Source organism: Podarcis bocagei (assembly GCF_964188305.1).
Source record: "Podarcis bocagei genome assembly, chromosome: 7".
NCBI classification, from domain to species: Eukaryota; Metazoa; Chordata; class Lepidosauria; order Squamata; family Lacertidae; genus Podarcis; species Podarcis bocagei.
The window spans coordinates 44,469,870-44,493,207 of record NC_138132.1 but is presented as its reverse complement, the minus strand read 5'-3'; the positions used below and the strand labels follow the sequence as shown (position 1 = coordinate 44,493,207).

The 23,338-nt window shown below is 39.5% G+C and overlaps 1 protein-coding gene across 1 annotated transcript in view; it reads left to right on the top strand.

The window, feature by feature from the left end:
• Positions 1–23,338, top strand: part of WWOX (WW domain containing oxidoreductase) — a 559,261-nt gene that overhangs the window by 116,503 nt on the left and 419,420 nt on the right. Inside the window, exons 6-8 of the mRNA XM_081202721.1 lie at positions 8,803–8,891; positions 14,025–14,210; positions 21,183–21,447. Coding sequence (XP_081058847.1) covers positions 8,803–8,891; positions 14,025–14,210; positions 21,183–21,447 — 540 coding nt within the window. The remainder of the gene's footprint in view (positions 1–8,802; positions 8,892–14,024; positions 14,211–21,182; positions 21,448–23,338) is intronic.

The window sequence follows — 23,338 nt, the reverse complement described above, 5'->3', positions numbered from 1 at the left end:
GCAGAAGTCTCAGGTTGCAGGCATGCAATCTGTCAGAGGATGGTCTGTAAGCTGGAGGAGGGGAGATGCCCTGCTGTTGCTGCAACTTCTCCATAGGGCCCAGACCTTTGGACAGCTGCCTAGAGGCTATAAGTGTGTGTATCTGGAGCACCATGGAAGCTGCTGTGTTTCATCAATAAAGAGTCAGCTATCAGACACTTGTCTTCCTTATCTGGGATGGTTCATGACAGATTATAATGTCTCAATTGTTGTTGTTGTTGTTTAGTCGTTTAGTCGCGTCCAACTCTTCGTGACTCCATGGGCCAGAGCACGCCAGGCACTTCTGTCTTCCACTGCCTCCCGCAGTTTGGTCAAACTCATGCTGGTAGCTTCGAGAACACTGTCCAACCATCTCGTCCTCTGTCATCCCCTTCTCCTTGTGCCCTCAATCTTTCCCAACATCAGAATCTTTTCCAGGGAGTCTTCTCTTCTGATGAGGTGGCCAAAGTATTGGAGACTCAGCTTCACGATCTGTCCTTCCAGTGAGCACTCAGGACTGATTTCTTTAAGAATGGATAGGTTTGATCTTCTTGCAGTCCATGAAACTCTCAAGAGTCTCCTCCAGCACCATAATTCAAAAGCATCAATTCTTCGGCGATCAGCCTTCTTTATGGTCCAGCTCTCACTTCCACAACGCATAATTCTACACAATTGTTTGAATAATGAATTCACCCATTATTCTTTTCTGCACATTCCTCATGGCTGTACTGTTGTGAAAGCATTCCATGCTCCAAGAACAGTGTGTTGAACCTGGAACAATAGAATGCTGCCTCCCAGAAACTCTTAGTTTGCTGTTTGCACTTGTTCTGTGGAACTTATTATTCTTTGTGGTGTTGCTAGCTTTTGTTTTGTGAATTACACACCTTCCAAGTGTATTCTCTAAACCAAATTACACACTGAAAGAATAAATAATGAATAGAATTTTCAGAATACATAACAGTTGACAAATTGCCAAAAGCCACTTCCCTTAAATCTAGAACCACTCGTGATCTATAATCATTGGAATTTATGAAATTGGATTCCACCTAAAGTCCCTTTGAACTGTAGTGCAATTGTACTTAAAGCTGAGGAAACATGCATAAGATCCAGCTTCATGTTTGTTTTTATGTTTGATAACATAAATGCAGTAGCAAACTACTAAAAAGCTGCTGCACACTGTGGTCTTGGACATGCACCTCTGTGGTCTTGGACATCTACCACATGCTGAAAACGCCTCCATAGGCATGGAGGCAATTATCCAAAAAGTACATAATGTCTAAGGAGGCTTAGATCTTACATTTCTCAAGCACCTCTCCACCCATGCTACATGACAAACATATTTTGAGCATGGGGGCTGTTAAAGGAGCAGGGAACGGAAAATCCTGTCGAGTGTGCTTAAGCCTCTGAGAACACCTAAATTGCTCCAGATCCCTGCTGCCTTCAGAAACAAGTATTTGTCCAAGACATAAAATGGATCATCTGTTCTTATGTTTTAAGGGTAGGCTCTTTAGGCAAAGGAATGGCACCCTTCTTTCCTTTTAAAGTGCAGTTAATCATGTCCTTGAAACATTGGCTAATTTCCTTCTCACTCAGTCAAGTCCCAGTAAAGATGTTAGGAACATAACTAACAAAAATGCCCACGAAGCTGTTGTTTTAAAGACATGCACTACTTTAAAGCCCTAGATGCAAAATGTGAAATGTCTTTTATGAAAATAGCTGAGGCAGAAAGAAACAGAAGAAAAACGAGTGTAAAATTATTCCATCTACTAGGGCTTCTAATGGTCCTCCGTAAGTTATCTCAAATGCTGTAAAGGAACCTATTCTGAAAACAGACAACATATCTTCAGTTGGCCTTAAAGCTTTGCACCATGTGATTCATTTGTCCCATTCAGCTGGCTGAAAGGTAATCTCATAGCATTCAAAATACATGCATGACTTTATAAAGCCTGCCTAACATAAATACTCAAGTGCATGCATTAGGGACTGTAATATTTACAGCCTGAAACTGAAATAAAAGCATTTCCTTGTTTTCATCCATCTTGCATGAAGATCATCATTACCACCTATTGCTGGACATTGTTGACTGTCATAACCAATGCATCAAAGCTGCCATGCTTTATTCTAATGGCATACTCTGGTCTGGATTTAATTTGTCTGTGCTTCCTAGTCTTTTAGGCAAGTGTCAGTTCAGCTTTGATTCTTATGGATTTACATACTGTAGAGGTGGGAGAAGGTATTCTGTGCACAGTTTTTTTTTGGTTTCACCGCCCCTTCTGCAATGTTTTATTCCATTTGTAAATTGTGTGTGTGTGTGTACACTGGGGGGGGGGGGGCAGGAAGAAAGACAGAAACAGGAAAAAAATAAGTAAGACAAAAAAGAAAAGTAAAAGTAAATCATCCCTCCTTTGCCCCTGCCCTTCCTTGGTTAACCCAGCAAGCTCTGTGTATGTCACCTCAAAGGACTTGTTCACATACAGTATGTCCAAGCGTGTCAGATGGGTGAAAGTCATGTTCCTTTATAAGGGCCTAAAGCCTGAACAAATAGAATAAAATTTGGCTGATGCATTCTCATTTCTTCTTGCTGTAAGTTCATGAGCCATTTCTTCTATGAATGCCAGAGTACAATTTTGGGCAAGACAGTTCATCATCGTGTCTCCCATCAGAGTTCTCCAGTTCTTGAGAATCAGTAATCTGGCCATCACAATTAGGTATACAGTTAAGTGTTTCTTGGCCTTTTGGCTAAGATCAAGTGTAGCGAGTTAAGTGTTTATAAGGTGGTTTGTCAGAATTGGAGTAAAAAAAAAAATATAGAAAGCAGAGCAAATTTGGTGTTGGGTGGGAGTTTATATCTGGTTATTAATGGTTCTTTGGCCAGGGCAGAAAGCTAGTGAAAAAGTGGACAACAGGAGTTAGTGCCCTGGCCAATGGGAATAAAGTCAGAGCTTTGACCGTTACCACTTCATTTGCTCAACTGGTGTGATATAGATTTGTATAAGGCAGATAAAAGGGACTTTCACATGAAATTTTGAAAGTGTTGAAGGTTAAGAAGACCAATATAAATGATCAAAATACTTGGCAGCATCAAGCAAAAGAATTCTGTGGGCATGGGTTGCGTATGAGCTCAGTGGGTGGCATTTATAAGCTGCCAAGTAGGTGTGGCTATCAACTGTTGACAAATGAAACCTGTTTGATGGTTATGAATATAATGTGACCAGTTGTGAAAACATATCTTCAAAGATTTTTGAAAATGTTTTACATCTGTGTTCATCAAAGAAATCGGGATTCCGATCCTTAAATGGCTTAGGAATGACTATAATATTAGACAGCCTCCAAGGTTTTCCACCCAAGGACTTGGCCATCCATGCATATTTGGAAATGTTTTTATTAAAAAGGGAACCAATTGAGATTGGAACATTTTTGTAGCATATGGACAATTTTTATGGTTTTTAAATTCTTAATAATTTCTTAATCTCTTTTGCAATCTTTTATTTGTAAACACATTTTATCCCTCACAATTTGTTTGTCTGTATAAAAATATGTATTGTTCTTTCAGGCAACTGTTTTCCAAGTGTAGGTGACTGAAATTTTCTTTATTAAACTGGAGTACATTTTATCGTCTTCTCAACCCTCAAAAGGTGAAATGTTTTGAGTGCTATACTACTTAAGGATATGTTTATGGTGAAAAACACTGTGTTTGTGTGGGGGGCGGGGAGATAATAGCTGATAGATAGATTGTTACAGATAGTTTAGATAGATAGATAGATAGATAGATAGATAGATAGATAGATAGATAGAGATATATGCAGTATTAGTATAGCAATGGAGACTATAATTATGCAGTAAATTAGCTAATGTCCACTCTGGTGCCTTTTAAAGTACATCTTACATTTCTCCCCTCTCCACAGCACTTATATAAGTTATAGGGACTACAGTATATTTATTAAGAGTCTTCAATTGTGTATAAAACTAGAGCAGACACAAGTAATGGTATTTGCTGAAGGATTCTTTATCATCTATTATTTATTTCATCTCTTTTATATGCCATTATAATAAATATTATGACAGAGAAAGCTTTTATGCTTCAACTTATTGTAGTTCTCTTCACTTCCTTGCAGTCCTTCAGGAAAATGTAACCACACTTTACCTATATTTAATGTAAATCATCACTTGCATTAGAATGAAAAATCCCCTATTGGAAAAAGGATCCTTCTTCAGCGTGGAGACATAAATGCACAATCATGTTTACTGCCAAACTACTGTACCATGCAGTGTTCATTTTTAAACAGTTTTTAAGCTGTAAAGTGAGCACATCACATATCATGAAAATGCTAGCTTTCTGAGTGTTTTCACTTTCTGCTTAAACTTCTGGCTTGATAAGCATTTTTCTAAGTGTGAGTGTAAAATATTGTCAATTATGTTCTAAGAGGTTTTAATAGATTTGCTCTATGTAACATGAAGCATTTTCAGAATTAAATAAGAGTGTTATCTACTGCAGTTTTTCCTCAGGAGAAAGCACACACACAAAGTTTTATATTGGAGGTGGGGCAGATAGAAATTTGGATATTATGAAGCATATGGTTTATATCCCTTTATTTTTCATGGAATGTTTCAAGATACATAATTGTAATTCATAACTTCTAAATAAAGGAGATAAATAACAATAACTAGAAGCATCTGACTCAAGGTCATGACAAAATGAAGTTAACACTTAAAACAACAGTAACAAAAACTTCCTAGCCCTCCTAGGTAGGAAAAGAAGCTTGTAAATACGAAGCACGTGTTAACAATGGTCAGGTTAAAAATCCAGACATGATAATTTAACTTTTTTTTTTTTTTTACAACCTATAGGTCTGCAGTTATTCTATGTGTTTCTTCCTTTATAATTTCTCTGTGTTCAGGGTATGGCATAATTTGTCTGGAACACTCAGAAACATCACAACCACCATCATCATTACTTGTGACCTTATAAAGTCTGCTCCTTAAGCTGCTGAAGAAATACCTCTACTGATTCTTACTGCTCTCAATAACCTATGGCCTGATAAGTCTAAAAAGCTGCAGAAGCACAGTACAAATGAGTTCAACAGTTGGAAATAAAGGGACATTGTTTATCCTGGCAGTGAATGTATTGTTACAGGATGTTTCAGTTCACTGGCAGAACTGACTAGAAACCCATATTCATAGCTTGTATTTGTCATCTGTATATCACAATTGTCCATTAATTGTATTTCAATATTTTTATTCTACCCTCAAGTGCAGCTTAGTTATTCCAGCAGATTTCTCCCTGTGAAGGAATAGTTGGCATTGGAACCCTCCCCCTCACATTTCTAATATTACAGGTGCTTCCTTTTTGTTTTTGGAGCCAGTAGCAGAAACCTGCAACCTGACACCAAGAGCAAAGGCATTACCTGAGTAATAGTGTGTGGACTTGAATCACTGTTCCCAAGAGCATAGTAACTAACAGCTTGTGGTTTAGTCTGTTGAACTACTTGATGTTTTTTGACCCCTTGCTGTCCTTGTGTTTGTAGCACTATTTTTTATTTTCCCCTTGGAGATGAGAACAGAGCATTATAGTGAGAGAGAGACAGACAGAGAGAGAGGAGATAAGCTCTGTTGCAAAGGAAAGTTGGCAAGAAAAAAGAAACCCATTGGTGGTCAATATTTTGTCTTGTATTTTCATTTTAGCCAAGACTGGCTTCTGACTGGTGATGATAGCTAACCCTGAGCAGGCATATTATGTTTTTTTGAAATATACCAGAGTGGAGAGTAATAATAATAATAATAATAATAATAATAATAATAATAATAATAATTTTTATTTATACCCCGCCCTCCCCAACCAAGGCCGGGCTCAGAGCGGCTTACAAGCAATAATAAAAACAAGTTGAATGATTACAACTTAAAAACAAAATTAAAATACAACATTAAAATATTGAAACATTAAAATATTAAAATGTAGCCTCATCGCAGGAGGAGAAGGAAAGGAAAAAAGAAAGAGAAGGAGGGAATCAAATTGGCTCCAAGCCAAAGGCCAGGCGGAACAACTCTGTCTTACAGGCCCTGCGGAAAGAAATCAGATCCTGCAGGGCCCTGGTCTCATGAGGCAGAGCGTTCCACCAGGCCGGAGCCAGAGTTGAAAAGGCCCTGGCTCTGGTTGAAGCCAATCTAACTTCCTTAGGGCCCGGGACCACTAGGGTGTTGCTATTTATGGATCTTGAGGCTCTCCGCGGGGCATACCGGGCGAGGCGGTCCCGTAGGTACGAGGGTCCTAGGCCGTGAAGGGCTTTAAAGGTCAAAAGCAGCACCTTAAATCTGACCCTGTACTCTACCGAGAGCCAGTGCAGTTTGAAAAGCACTGGGTGAATATGCTCCCATGGCAGAGTCCCCGTGAGGAGCCTCGCTGCAGCATTCTGCACCCTCTGGAGTTTCTGGGTCAGCTTCAAGGGCAGCCCCGCGTAGAGCGAATTACATTAGTCAAGCCTGGAGATGACCGTCGCATGGATCACTGTGGCCAGGTCGGGGCGGGAAAGGTAAGGGACCAACTGCTTGATGCGGCGAGGGTTGAAAAATGTCGCCTTGGCTGTTGCTGTAACTTGCGCCTCCATGGAAAGGGAGGCGTCAAGGATTACACCCAAACTCTTAACGGAAGGGAATGGCACTAATTGGGCCCCTGCAAGAGAAGGGAGTTGGTCTCTCATCCACATGCTATCCCGACCCAGCCATAGGACCTCTGTCTTTGAAGGATTTAGTTTCAATCGGCTCCCACGAAACCATCCAGCCACAGCTTCCAAGCATCTGGTCAGTGTGTTCGGGGCCGAGTCGGTGTTGCCATCCATCAGCAGATAGAGCTGAGTGTCATCAGCATATTGGTGACAGCCCAGCCCAAAGCTCCGGATAATCTGGGCAAGGGGGCGCACAAAGATGTTAAAAAGCATCGGGGAGAGAATTGCGCCCTGCGGCACTCCACACAGCAAGGAATGGCGCGACGACATTTCCCTCCCTAGTGCCACCCTCTGTCCCCAACCAGAGACAAAAGAGCATAGCCAGTTACGGGTTATGCCCTGTATCCCCACGTCTGCGAGGCGGTAGTCCAGAAGATTATGATCGACCATGTCAAAGGCTGCTGACAAATCTAAAAGGATCAGCAGTCCTGACCCGCCTTGATCCAGTTGTCTACAGAGATCATCTGTTAGGCCAACCAGAGCCGTCTCGGTCCCAAAACCAGGACGGAAACCAGACTGAAATGGATCTAAAGCTGATGTTTCCTCCAGAAACCTACCAAGCTGTTCAGCAACCGCTCTCTCAATTACCTTACCCAGATATGGAAGATTTGAAACTGGGCGGTAATTGGATAGGTCTTAGGGATCTAATGAAGTTTTCTTTAAGAGTGGACACACTACTGCTACCTTCAGTTCCCCTGGGAATGTTCCCGTGTCAAGGGACAAATTGATAATTTCAACCAGGGGGGTCCGCGCAACATCTGGACACTCCCTAATCAGCCAAGATGGGCACGGATCAAGGAGGTAGGTGGTGGGCCTACTAACTTGGAGGAATATATCCACATCAGCAGGGAGTATCCGATCGAAATGGTCCAACACTGGACCTGAAGTCAGTCGAGGGGCCTCTAGTTCAGTCACTGTATCTAAATTGGCAGGGAGGTCAGGACTTTCTCCGCAAAAAAGCTCGCGAATGTCTCACAGACATAGAAGAGACTTGCTTCTTCTACCCACTTTGCAATAAGAGTTACCGAGACAATACAAAAAATTATTTATGTATGGAACCACTGTCACTCAAGTGATTTTCCCCCAAGGATGGAAAGAAGAAAACGTCCCAACTAAAGAAGAATGGCAACAGAGTACTCAGAGTACTCAGAAATGGCAAAACTTACTGGAAGAATAAAAAATCAAGATTATATACTCTTTGATGTAGAATGTAAACATTTTGTAAATCTAAGTTTAGCCTCATTGAGGGGCAGTATTTCAATATGAGTAGGAAAATGAGATTGCCCCTAAACATATTTTTTTTTTTTAAAAAAAAAAAAGCACTGGGGATGCCTCTGCAGATGCAACCTTGAACACTACAATGGATAATCCCATAATTCCCAAAAGAAAAGCCTCTGGTTTCTTAATAAAAGTTATCTTAAACATTTTTTCCTATTCATTATATATCATCTCCCAATTTTTATATCATCTCCCTTTTACCTATTCTAGAGTATCTGTATAGACCCATCATAAGGATTGATTAAGGCTGCTTGCAAGTTCTGTTTCCTTATGCACAAATACTGTGATTAGTGTGGTCCATGCATTTTGGTTTCTAGGGTTAATTTGTTATTTACTTGGGGGGGGAAATCAAAATGATAAATATTAATAAAACAGCTTGTTCTATTTATTTTGTGGTTCATTGGACTAAGAAGACTGAAGGACTCCTTTAGTCATCTAGCACACATCTGCCAAATTGTAAGGGCTGGTCAGCTGTACATATCACACAATATACCCCTGCTTCACAAATCAAGTTTTTTCCCAGGAGGTTTTGCCCTGGTTCTCTAACCTCAGAATATCAGCAACTTCTGAGAACAATCCGTCTGTCTTTAAAAGTGCTACAAATTGAGAACATAGCATTTGGCATTGTTTTCTATACTTTCCAGGTTGATTTATGTCCATTGCAGGATTCTAATGTTGAACAAGGGAATTTAAATGTGTAACTGTAAAGCGCTTTGGTGTAACATGATATTGTGATACAAACAAGTTGATGTTGTTTATCTTTTTCCTTCATGTTCTCTCATTTTAGCACAAAGCCAAAGTAGAAGCAATAACCTTAGACCTTGCATCTCTTCATAGTGTACAGGAGTTTGTTGAAGCATTCAAATCCAAGCATGTGTAAGTACTCGGGGAGAGGGTTCTGTATCATAATTCCTACCACTACATCAGCATCATAATTAGAAATAAATGTATTTATCAGCTGAGCATAATCACTGTAAACAGAGAAACAACAATAGTTATGTACAGCTTTTTGCATGCAAACATCCACATTTCTATAAACTTTTAGTGTGACTTAGGGGATAACTATAGATAACATGTAAACTTTGTAATTGAGCTCTTGTATCTTAAAAGAAAAGCAGCGTCCAGGCAGGATTTTTGTGTGGCTAAAGGGCATTGTTTTTACACGCTGTATTTCTTGGCTACAGTTGCAATTTGAACCCTAGACGTGGGGAAATCCACTTGCTTTTTCACACTGGCTGAATGACAATTTGTAGTGGTATGTAGGAAAGGGATAAGCACTGCCTCTCTCTTGCCACCCCCCCTGCTTACTGTACTTTGCATGATCCCCAGATGCTTGAGACATAATGCATATGAAGGCTTCTCAGATCAGATGGAAACCTCTCCACTGTTCTCTTGTCTGTGAAGTAATGATAAATAGGTGGTGGCTGGCAGGAGTGGGGCTCCCCTCTGGGGAGCTTCCGCTCTGGGAAGTCTTATAGTTCCCATCATGCTGCTGATGACACCTAGCCCTATTAGACTTTTTAGCCCCATTTTTGAGGCTGTGACTTTGCTAGAGATTCCAGTACAGGAACAGAAATTGTGGATTATTCAAAAGGAGCAGAGCCAATTTATGACCACACCATTATGAAAAATAATTAACCCTGAAACCTGTCAAAAATTGAGTCCATGCAGCAATCTAAATTTTGATCTTCCAAATTGCAGGTACAAATGGAAGAGACAATTTTTATTTCATTGTACAATCTGTTCAATCTGTTTTAAACTATAGTCTCTTGTGCTAGCCTAAGCAAGTCAGCCCTATGTTAGTTCTATTCAGAGTGAACCCTTTGAAATGAATTGGCATGATTAACTTACTCCATCCATTTCAACGGGTCTGCTTTGAGGTACTATAGGCTCAGTGAATATGGCAGCTTCCTCCCTGATGAGATGTCCAGACCCATCTGATAAAGGGACCCCTGACCATTAGGTTCAGTCGTGACCGACTCTAAGCTCATCTCGCTTTATTGGCCGAGGGAGCCAGCGTACAGCTTCCGGGTCATGTGGCCCGCATGAGTCCAGACCCATAGATCTCACAAATAGGCTGATCGCCTTTCAATCCATTAATGAAGCCTCAACACATCTTTGGAATATCTTTGAAAAAGAAATTCTCATTTGCACTGTGAGGTATTTGAAGATCTTTACTTGACACTGGCAATTGGGCTGGCTTTTACTTTTTAGTCATTTTTAGCTAAATGAAGGCACCTCGGTGAGCGTATGAATTTGTTTAGATTCATGAAACATTGAACTAGATGAACCAGTACCCTGACTTGATATAAGGAACCTCTCTCTGTTCTATACCCCACCCCCACCAGTTTCCTCCCTCCTCTGCACTCTGCATTCCTTGTTGCCTGGGCATGCTCAATCCTCATTGGATTCCCCATACATGCTGATACCTTGTTTTTGCATGACTCTGTTTGGCTGCTATAGACAATTACCATGTGAGATTGCTGTTAGAGGAAGTGATAAGCTAAATGAAACCAGCATGTTCTTCAGATATTGTACATATCCTACTGAACACCAATTCCTGGGGCCAACGGTGGGGGAGGACTGTTCCCTTCATGCCTTAGAGCATTTACTTAGAAACAAGATGATGGACTCAATTGACCTTTGGCCTGTGATTCGGTAGGGCATGTGCTCATTTTTTTGTGTCTTTAAATTAGGCTGCATAATCACTGTTAAGAGACCTATCAATTAAGGCTCCTTTTCTTTTCCCAAACACTGGAGCAGACAAATAAAATATTCTTTGTATTTTGAAACAGCATAAAGGTGGACATGATCTGCCTTGAAAAGAGGGACATGGCTTTCAAAAGACATTTGCTTTGATGCTTTTGCACAAGATCTAACCAGCCATAAGGGGCATGTTGGGTAGATAAGCATGTAAAATATTTATGATTTAATATGTATAGTTAAAATATCTTTTGCTGCAAATAAAGTAGTAAGCATTTTGCAGTTTTTATAGCTTAATGGTTAATGAGAGAATTTTTAAAGGGTATGTGTGCACAGTATTTTAATTAAAAATTTAATTTAAAATAATAAAGCCATGAAGAATATTACAAAGGGCAATAGCAATCAATATAATGACCTAAATTTTTAAACAAAATACATTGATTAAAAGCACTCCACAGGAATAAATAAATAAATAAGAATGTGGCAAGTGTATGTGATTGTTTTGACACTTTTTAATAGACCTGAAATAAACCTTATCTCACTCCTGAACTTTATAAACTAACATGTCACAATGAAGTTGCTCTGTTTCATCATTAACTGCTTCCAAGGGAATTTAACATTTTGGAATGCAACCAGTTAGGCTGTGTATACAACTCATAGCTTCCTTTATAGATGTTATTAAAATAAGTATGTTAAAAAGAGGTGCTGATAGTGTAGGTAACCAACATGGGAAATGAGATTAAAAACAAACCATCTAAGAAGTTTAAAATGCCAGCTTTCCGTCTTCTTCCGAACACGTTGTGATACCATTTAAATAATGCAAATATTTGTATAAATCCGTTTAAAAAGAACACCAAAATAGTACTAGATTAAGCACTTATTAGGACCAAGCTCATCAAAATGTTTCATTATGTTCAATGTGGAGTGAGCAAGTGGACTCTCAGGCCTCTCATGTACAATATTGGGGATAATAATGCTGACAACTTGCAGAATTACAATGAGACAATGCCTGTAGAGTGCTTTGAACACTCTTAAGCTCTGCAAATGTTAGGTATGCAGTAAATAGTTACACACACTGACACACTAACCCAGAGCTTCCAAACTTTTCATGTTGGTGACATGCATCATTTCACGGCACAGTAATTCAGCTTTACTAGCAAACCGGAGGTTAAACTAACCCCTTTCTAGCCCTGGGAGGAGCATATGGAGCATTCGTGCGACACACTAACGTGTTGCAACACACAGTTTGGAAAACTCTGCAACCCAATTCTTGGGAGAATTCTTATCAGTCCTCATATGTAAGCATAACAGGTTTTTGGAGCGGAAATCCAGGGTTTGTGGAATGATAACAATATCAGCAAAAAGTAACAACAAAACTAAGGGTGGGGCATCAACCCCAAAACAGCCCAATGTGGACTGTGTATGCTCAGTAGAAACATACACTATGTTTTTAGGGAGGAGGGGACATAAAACTAGAAAGTGTTCATGGCATTGAGTATTCTGCAGAAGGGTATGACTGACAGGCCAGAACCTTGAACAGGAGCACCCAATACCCCAACATTTTGTTGCAGATCCCACTTATTGTTGTGTGTTGCAAAATTTTATAAGGGTCTGCATTACATAGCCAGCACCCCACCCCAATTGTTTCAATTCTTTGTTGTGTTGGTTAGTTAGAAAATAAGGAACTTCAATTATTTTCTCAAAATTTATCCATTTTAAAGAGATCCTGCATGGGTCTATCCAATGTGTTTCTTGTTTAGAAGACCAATTCCTTTCACATGTACTCCATTGGTGTGGGAGCTGCTTCCTTGCCACACAGTCCCACACTGCGGTATACACACTGGTGTGTAGGGCCATTTCTATGGGCAGTTCCCTCTTGGATCTTAAACCCCTCCCAATGGAAAAGAGAACTATAGCAGTTAGCATTGGGTGGAAAAGAACAACATGATTGCAATATTTGCGGGCCTCCCAGCAATATGGGATCACACTTTGGGGGGATCAGTATGTGTGTTAAAGTTTTTGTTCAAATTTGAGAATTTGGAGATTAGTGAACCTATTTCCAAATTAGGGATAGGTTGTGCCTTCCATAAACAGGAATGCACGTTGTCTGCAAATGGAGGAGACGTGGTCTGAAAAAAGAACTGCTTCTCAAGTCAATAGAAGTAAAAACTTGAAGGAAACATGCTCTGACACAGAATTGAAAAGTCACATTACTATTTCCATTTACCTTTGGGCTTTTCATGATGTTATCATCACAGACGGCTTTTATAGGATACAAGATATTTTTCTATGGGTCATAACCTCAAGGTATGATATATGTTAGTTGATGAAATCTACATCATAAAATCCTCCTTATCCACTCAAACCCATCCAGCCCCAAAGGACCGCCTTGGTGCTATTCAGGTGCTGTATATACAGAACAATCCACAGCACCTGAATAGCACCAAGGCAGTGCTTTACAATGAGATGGTGGAGACAGCCTCTGTTGTTTGTAACTGGACTTCTAAAACGTATAACTGTCCAGTAAGCCTTGGTACACTAATGTATAGTTCAATCCTATACATGTGTACTCAAAAGTAAGTTCTATTGAGTCCAGTGGGTTTTACTTCCTAGTAAATGTGTATAGTATTGCAGCCTAAGCATCCATTTGAGATGACAGCTCCAAATTCCCTTGAGACTAAATCCACACAGGTAGCTGCTTAACAGACCTGATAGTGTCCGGCATAGCTCCACTGACTATAGGTGCATATAGGAAACATGTGAGTCCTTGTGGGTAGGAAATCTGTGTTACAATTTGACTATGACACTACAAATCTCCCCCTGCCCCCATTGCCTTACTTAGAAAACAAATGATTTTTGGTTGAAAAGTAGCTCAGTGCCTGTGTTTTACCAACATATGAAAACTATAAGTGACTTACCTACAAGGCAGCCTTTTTATTGTCAGAGTGAATTATGTTTTGAAAATGGAAACATTTCTTCACCAATAAAGGAATGTCTTTAATATGGATTCATTTATTTCAAGAAATCTTTACCTTGCCTTCTACATAGCATTCAGGGTGGTTTACAACAGTTTGCAAAGCTTTGCAAAAATAAGGCTATTGTAGAACCCTGTTTTAAAAAAAAGAAAAGCAAAAGTTGAAACTATCCAAAAATCAAGGGCTATAGCTATTAAAAATATCAACCTGTAGGAGTAGGTCCCAACAAGATACTGGAAATGTCTTCACACATTCATCATTGTAATTAATTATACCATTTTCATACTTGATTGTGACTCTGGTGGTGATTATATATATGTTTTTTAAAAAGGTCTCTGCATGTGCTGATCTGCAATGCTGCTACTTTCTTGGCTCCTTGGCAACTGACTGAAGATGGTCTGGAGTCCACCTTCCAGGTGAATCACTTGGGACACTTCTATCTCATTCAGCTTCTTGAAGATGTTCTCCGTCGCTCAGTTCCTGCAAGAGTTGTGATGGTTTCCTCAGAATCACATAGGTGAGTTTTGACTCAGAACATGCTGTATGCCACTTAGAGATTTTTAAACTATTAAGTGATTTATGAAAGTCCTGAAGCATTTTCTTGGTGATCAAATGGAAAGTGAGTTTAGCTAGAAGTAACCATGCTGGGACATTCTTAATGTTTGAAATTTTTATTTATCATTCCACACTGTAATGGTTCTAGGGGTTGCTCGTGCGTAAGCCAGTGCTTATCTCCCCGGCTGGGTGCAAACACCTGGCTGGGTTGCCAAAGTGAACCTTTTCTGTCCGGACAGCCACTCACCCGTGGCTGACTCAATCGCTGGCAGAATCCGTCAGTGGGCGTTTCTTAAACTTCTTCCAGCAAAGAAGCTCTTTGACTCTTAGTCTCCTCCTACTCTCTCTGCGCGAAAGCCTTCTGCGCAAGGAGGGTGTGGGCAACGGAGGACCCCTACTCTCCCCGCTGGTCCCAGGCAAGGAGTCATGGGACCGCCTCGCCGCTTCCCCCATCTGCCCCCCTTCTCCACTGGTGCTACGCTGATTCTCTTCTCCAGAACATGGGCTGCTTCTCCCGATCCCTGGACCGCTCTCTGGAATCCCTCTGGCTTTTGCTCTCTCCCTCCGGCACTGATGGCAGTTCCCTGACACACACCCACACCCATTCCCAGCTCCAGGTCAGCAGGATAGATTGATGGCTCCCCCATTGTCAGTTTTTCTCTCCTATAATGGAAATGAGGGGCAATAATTAAAGCAAAAGTTTCCATTTTTCAAATAAGAACTTCAGTACATAAAAATAAAAACTAATGGAGCATCCCATGAAATCAGTGTGTTAGAGGACTTGAAACTGATATGGTGGCATAGGATGCTGAATTTACACCTTAGTACTCATATGCAAGTCACTAGTCATCTGTGAAGTTCACTTAGTGTCCTTGTTTCAGTCACTCCTAATTGTACCTCATAAGATTCTTAAGATAAAATGGAGAATGGAGGAACCTTGGCTGAGATCCTAGGAGTCATGTGTCATGTTCTGAGCCTGCACTAGGATTTTTGGGTGTGACTTCCTGCTGCTGCTCCACATCCCCCACCTGCCTGGGAAGCATCTCTGCTACAGCATGGGGAGGGATGCTTGTTACTTATGCTAAGGAATTTATTTTTATTTTTTTAAGGGTCCTGTCCTATGTATGCTTTGGAAGACTGGAATACAAATCTAAATCCTTAGTAAAGGATCCAGAACTGAGACTGGATGTTACATTGAGATATGTCTCTCTTAATATTTGTAAAGTCCTTCTTTTTTGAACAATATTAGTATGAATGCAGGTTTTCTGTGTTGTTTGAGCCATTGATTTTGGTAGGAGATGGAAAAATAATTGATTAAATCTGAATGGCATGACCTTTATTGATTTGTCATTCAACAACTTCAATGCCATACAAAGAAGAATGCACAGTTATTCTTACTGGAGAAACAATGCAATTAAGGTCTTAAAGACTGAATCCAATCTTCTTTCTGTTTTTTCTTTGTTTGAAAACAACAAAAAATAAGGAGTTGAATATAGGCATTAGCCATATCAATGTAATAATAGAAGTGATGTCTCCAGGACTTTTAATTTTGAAAGCAAGCCTCTTTGATTGAGATTTCAGTTTAAAATGTCACAGTTGCTCTTAGAAGTGCAATTTTCTACTGCTCCTAGAAGTCCAATTGACAGAAAAATATGGAAAATTCCATCTGATTTTAGCTGTATTTGTAGCAGTACATTGAATATAGGAAATGTTTGGTAAAAAGGCAAAAACAAATAAAGATAAAATGTTTACTGTATACTCTGATACATTATTACAAAGCTAGTGCCCCCCCCAACCCAGCTGTAAGAATATCTAACAGATTTTAAAAACCTTTCTTCTGTTTTGTTAAAACATAGTGCTATTGGCTAAGCACATTATGGGTATGCAGGGTATGTAAGTTGTCCCCTCCACCCTGTGGTATATTTTATTGACCTACTATGAAGCTTACTTTTTTAAAATCATGTTTCCCTAAAATGTAACCCCTGGGGCCTGCCAAAGAGAGACCAGCCAAGGGTCAGGCTGAACCCCTTTATCACTTCCCAACATAAGGGCTTATGGTTTAAATGATACACTGCAGATAGATTTACTTTAACCATTTTAAATTTATGGCACCTGAAATGAAAGGAAGCAATTGAAAATGTCCATAACAATCCTCCCTAGTGTTAAGACATGAAACATCTAGTAATTAGGTGGTAAAAAAAAAAAAATCTTGGATGGCCTTATCTTTGCAAATCACTCCAGGTTTGTGAAAGCTAGTAGCGGAGTCCCATTACAAGAGAGGGAGGCTACCGCAGGGCAGGCAAGTTTAGCACTAGAAATAAATCTGCCAACTCCAATCACTTGCCAGATGTGGAGGGCACAATGGGATATGTATAAATGAGCTGTTATTTAATGGGAGATTATGTTGAATTGTCAGCTGCTTGTTTCTCTGTGTATAACGCTGATCTCCAATAGTTTTTCAAACGACAACTTTGCTCCAGAGCTATTTCTTCTCTCCCTCTTCCTCCCTTGGTGTCATGTGCAGCTTAAATTCATGCCTTTGCAAAGCTTTAAAGCTTGATGAAATAAAGGCCCCAAAAAACAAAAAAAAAACCCAACATAAAGTTGGAACATTCATTGCGTAATTGAGCAAGATCAGCCAAGGTTTATGGAAACTTATTCCCCAATAAGTAAATGGTGTGATTCCAGACCTAACAACTAAAGCAACTAATTGCTTTTCCATTTGTAGGGGGCTTGTCATGCATTAAATCATACTTAAACATATAAAATAATCATTGAAAAGGGCTGCTAGTTTTACAGTGTTGAAATGCCAAAGGGAGCTTGTTAGCCACTACATCTTATTATGTGTATGTGTTTTGCAATCTGTCTGAGAATGCCAGAGCCAGTTTTGGTTACTATTTTTCTCCCCCAATGCCTCAAGAGATGGCAACATTCCACTCTTCTTAGATAGAAAAAAATATTTGAAGAATGGCCTCTGTCTTGGGAGGAGGAGCTGTTCTTTTTCTTCCTTTCAGATGTTGTATGGATGAATGTTCGGGTCAGGGGGTCAGAGATCATGCACACTACTCCCACTCCACATATTTAGTTGAATGTCCACATAAGGTCTAGTCACTCATAAGCTCTCTATGCCACCAGGAACACCAAAGAAGAAGGAGAGAGACCTATGGACTAAGTAGAACTTTAAATGAACACCCTATGCCTTATCATAAAGTTTTAAAGGGGTTTGGGGTTGTAATTTCCACAACATCTAGAGTTTGAGATTCTGATGTTTTACAAAAGAAGCAAAAAATTAAGGGTGAGCGCCATAAGTGAAAATATTAAATAGTATGTTGTCGCCTTAAATATTAAATTGGTTAGTCTTTAAAATGCCACAAGGCTCTTTCCCCCCTTCATGCCACAGACTCACAAACCTACCTTTATTGAAATAGGTTGTGAAGCCTGGTTTCTGGAAGTAAGCCCCAGTGAACTTATTGGGGCTTGCTGCTCAGTGAGCATGCATATAATTGCACTGTAAGCATTTTCCCCACCCATTTAGTCCGTATTTCATGTCTCATGTTTGATCCCTTCACTTCAGGTATGATAGACAGTACCAGTCCAGGTATAACTTGCCACCAAGCAAAGGGAGGCCACAACAGTGGTGCATCCTCAAGTTGGGGGTGTTTGCACCTGATAGATGCTTTCCATTACAAGCAAAACACTATTTCAGCTGCAGTAGGTGATATGCATCTACATAGATAGACTAGTCAGCTAACAAGATTAGGATGCTAAGTGCTTGGGGTAGATCAAGGGTTGTGAACCTGAGTAGCATTGGTCTCACAAGGGCCACTGCTGCATTTTAGGACCCTAGCCTCCCCAGAGTTCTCCAGATCTCATCTGACTGCAGCAAGCAAAAAAGATTCAGCATAGCACAGAATTTAGAGGTTTATTCCAGCCTACAGGAAAGGTCTACAAGAAACAAAATTTGGAAAGGTCTGCATAACATTTGGAAAGTAGCAGCACCATGTTTAAACATACACTTCTGCTATTTTTTGCCCCTTATTTCTTGTTGATATTCAGTTTAATAAACCAACAATATAAGGACAGGCAGATGGCTATCTAGAAAAATTCCTTTTCATGTAGAAGCCTTCAGGTTTTTTTTGCTACCTTGTTATTATTAAAAAAGAAAAAAAAAGGAAGGAAGGAAGAAACAAACAGCTGGTGTTTAATGACTCTGTCAGACCCAATTAAAAAACATCAACTAGTTACTTTGATTTGTGCTCAGTCATGCCATGGGTATACTTAAAAACATTAGACTCCGCCAGAGCTCATTTTGGCTTTGTTCACATTTATCTTTTATACCTTTAAGGCTATTGATGGCATATAACCAATGTTACAGCCCCTTTCTAGCCATCAATTTTTAATCTAAAAAGATTTTAAGAAGCAGCAAGTCTCATGTGTAGTTACTTGGGCATTTAAACTCCAGAGTATGCATTACTTGTGTACTAGAAGTGGGAGAAGATAAATGATGAAGGCTGTTCGGTTACTCTGCTTCAAAAGCCAAAAATTTTGATCTCAAAATATTTACAATTTCTGCTTAATGCAATTATAGTGCTTTTTTAAAAAAAAAAAAGAAAGAAAAGAAAACTCATTATAAGGGAAGAAATCAGGCAGTACAAGAAAACAGTTCCTGTAGTAGAATTGCAACCCTGAAAATAAAATATTACTATTTCTGCTGTTCTCAAGCAATGAAACTTCAGTCAGCGGAAAGATGCCCCTATTACTGGACACACCTGCTCTGGGCTTTGTATACTCTCACCAGCTGGAAAGGATTGTACCACCTTCTTTCCTCCAACTTCTTTCCTCCAATTTCTCCGCACTCACTGTAAGATGTATGGACTCAGAGATAGGCTTTACTGCCTTTAGTTAAAAAGAATGGCCCATGACTCCATCAGGGAGACTTCCCATCAAATATATGATGGGTGCTGTGCCAAAACAGCCTCTAAGCTCCAGAATCCCACCATGCAGTCAAAGTGCCGAACCTTTTAAGGAGGAACCTAGATCCACCCTTGCCAACCTCTCCCACACTGCCTAACAAATTAGCTGCTATTTCTAGTTTTTGTATTTTTAAAAAGTGGTCTAACAGCCATGCTGAACTTTTTTTAAAAAAAGTAAAATTAAATAAATAATAATAATAATAATAATAATAATAATAATAATAATACATAATAAAAATACATAAAAATAATAATTATAATAATCTGATACTGATAAAAAGCAGTCAGGCCCCGAGAGTGTGAATTGACAGGGGAGATGCAGATGGTTCCTGTTACTATCAAAGGCATAATGCAAATATGTAGACTGAATCATGGGGGCAGGGGGAGCAGGAAAAAGAGACAAGAATCTGCTTGGAATCCTTTCTTGTCAGATCTTGTAAAATGCAATTGGCCATTTCTGAATCGAGTAAGTTAATAGTTGACATCCTGATGCCATTAGGCTTTACTACAAAATGCCAAGGAGTGCCATTCCAGTGTTCCATTATTGGTCTTGGTAAGTCTAGAAATCAAAGTACCTATACCTTGTCAATTTGGGCAATCAAATGTGTTTCTATAAATCTGATTGCCTTTCCAGGTGGTTTTTTTAAAAAATGATTTCCCAGTTGCACTATCCTCACCCCGCTATAGACATCAGTTGATCAATAAATATTTTGTATGCCTAGAATGTGCTTTCCTTCAGAACCAGATATATGTTCTGATATTCATAAGATCCAGCAGTAGGTGTGTCTTATCACAGTGTGTTTTGAAACAAAAACACCCACCCCTTGGTGAAATGATTGGCAAAAAGTCATATGAATTCAGCCTTTAATGCTTTTATTTGGCTTATTAAGGCTCAGTAACACACAGTTAGCAAATCTTGTTTTAGATTCCTGCATCCTTCCAATGTGTGCTTTGTTCATTTAATTTGCTTGCTTGTTTATTTGTTTGTTTATTTACTTTGCCTAAAACCAGTATGGATTACACAATAAAACAGGCCCTCTCTGCAGGTTTAAATAGATACATTCATATCTTCTTTATCCAAATGTGTTTAAGTAAAAAAAAAAAAAGCAATTGTATTAATTTAGGAAGCCAGGGTGAATTGGCATGTCTTACACAGCTAAACGACTAAACAACAACAACAGAGCTATGTGAGTTTAGCAACAGTCAAATATCATATGGATGGTCATGCCAGTGGTGGTAGAGAGCTGAAAGTGAAAGAAAGAGAATGGATAAATCTACTCCCTCATATGATATGGACATAATTTTGTAGACCTTACCCATTTTCCATTCTATTTTTAGGAAGTTGGCAAGTTTTTAGTTTATAATGAACCAATTTACTTGATATATAACACTATACTCCTGATGTCTGTGGAGCAAATGTCCTTCCTAACCAAGAGAAGAATTTAGGAAGACTGTTGTTGTTGTTGTTTAGTCGTTTAGTCGTATCCAACTCTTCGTGACCCCATGGATCAGGGGTCGCCAGGCACTCCTGTCTTCCACTGCCTCCCGCAGTTTGTTCAGACTCATGTTTGTAGCTTCGAGAACACCGTCCAACCATCTCGTCCTCTGTCATCCCCTTCTCCTTGTGCCCTCGATCTTTCCCAACATTAGGGTCTTTTCCAGGGAGTCTTCTCTTCTCATGAGGTGGCCAAAGTATTGGAGTCTCAGCTTCATGATCTGTCCTTCCAGTGAGCACTCAGGGCTGATTTCCTTAAGAATGGATAGGTTTGATCTTCTTGCAGTCCATGGGACTCTCAAGAGTCTCCTCCAGCACCATAATTCAAAAGCATCAATTCTTCAGCGATCAACCTTCTTTATGCTCCAGCTCTCACTTCCATACATCACTACTTTAACTATATAGCTTTAACTATATGGACCTTTGTTGGCAAGGTGATGAACTATTTATTTGTTTATTTTTAAAGGTTCACGGATATTAAAGACAACTCAGGAAAACTTGACTTCAACTCACTTTCTCCATCAAAGAAGGAATACTGGTCTATGCTGGCCTACAACCGGTCTAAGTTGTGCAATATTCTTTTATCCAATGAGCTGAACCGCCGCCTTTCTCCCCATGGGGTGACATCAAATGCAGTGCATCCTGGAAATATGATGTACACATCCCTTCATCACAACTGGTGGCTGTTTACCCTGCTGTTTACCTTGGCTCGCCCTTTCACTAAATCCATGGTAAGTGAACTACATTTTATACATCTTTGGATTATTAAGTGTGCTAGATTTTCAGAAATCCTGCTGTAACTTTCTTATTTCAGCAACTTTCATAACTGCTAACTTCAGCAGTGGCTACCATAACCATGAAACTCTGAATAAAAGAGTCTGCATTTCTAGCTTGCTTTGATTGCTTTTTGATAGACAGTTGTGCATTTCCAGTGTCATGCAATTCTGTGCATATATGTTGTGTACAGTGTGAATATCAAGTGAGTCTTTGCTGAGGGGTGGATCAGAAATGTGAGAGAAGAGAGAGGTGGAACTGCAGATAGCATTATGCTTGGGAGATGCTATAAAGATGGGATGAGTAGAAGAAAAATAAATGCTGACATCTTTTTGAAAGCAAAACAACAACAACAACTCTGAAATATATGAATGATTAACTCCATAGCATCTCATTGACTTTCATAACATCTAAAATTTGGAGCTGTTTTCATATACTTGCTACAGTTCTGCCTTAAAACAAACTGTTTGTGTTGGCACCTAGGGAAGCAGAAAAGTATCAAATCTTAAGGCTGCAAGAGCTTAGCAGATGTTTCAGTGAACGGAATTTTCAAATTCTTTAGCATTAAAAATAGCTAGAAATCTGAGGTGCTTGGGTTACACTTTCTGTTTCGGTGCAGAGCCAACCATTGTGCTTGAGTTTTAACAGATGTGCTGTTCTTTTTTTTTCAAGTGGATGGGAATATAACACTACTACTGCTGTGTAGTTATGAATTATAATCAGAAAAAAATTCTTAACCTTAGATAGGTATAGTGAAATAATTGTATGCTCGAGCAATATGCCTGGATGTATATGCCCCAGTGCCACTAAGAAGATCCATGGTGGTAAGAAGATTAAAGCATATATATTTCTTGCTGGATTGGTCAAGTGAGATACACATTTGGATACACCTGAATATTTATCTGACTGATAAAGGTGAGATATACTGTCCTGAATAGATCCTAAATACTTTTTTTAAATGAAAGCTCAGATTCTGGGCGTACCTGCCCAGGGGAATTCCTAGAAACCTTCATGGGCACCTTGTTTATATCATCCATAAACAAATCTCCTGATTCAGTAGAATTGCTCAGATATGTTAATGATAGTTTAAAGGAGGATTTAAGAAGCAATACTTTTAAAAAATCCTGCTTTATTATTTTCAGCCTTTTCATTTTTAGCACACCTATGACTTTACCTACCACCTACTAAAGCTGACAGTACTTAAGTAGTGAACACATGGTGCAGTAGATTCATGAATGGCACCCAATATGCTTACCTTTCCTTAGCTGAATGCCAGCTTGTTCTCCACCTTCTTTTTTAATTAAACTTTAAAATGAACAATGAAGAGCAAGAACAGAGAAACACTTGAGATTATTGGCTTGGAAGAAAATGATCTGCACCCTAGAGAAAGCCAATTGCACATAAGCAATTCCCCAGTGGATCATATTTAGCCTGGGTGTCAGCACAAAACTCTTGACATTGAATCCTCCCTCACAGACCAAGTCATCAAACCATCTTTGATCATGCTTTATGCAACAGCAGTTTCAGTTATTAAACCTCCTACAGGGTCTGCTGCTGGCAGGCTAAACCACTGTTATTTCTTTTTTTAAAAAAAACCCCAGCCAGGATCAATCCAAATAGAGGCAGAAATCTTGAAATCCCTTGTTCACAGTGGGCACCACTGAAGTGGTTTTGAGGCTGTATTCTGGCAGTTCAGGATGCCAGTTCATACTGAAGTAATTAAAGTTATGCGCTCTAAATGGTATAACTATTTTGATTCTAGTTAGCTTGTAGGCAGATCTCAAGTACGGAAGAGCTTGCATTAAACTTCAAAGTGTTAGTGAAGTAGTGGGGAACCTGCCCTCCTTT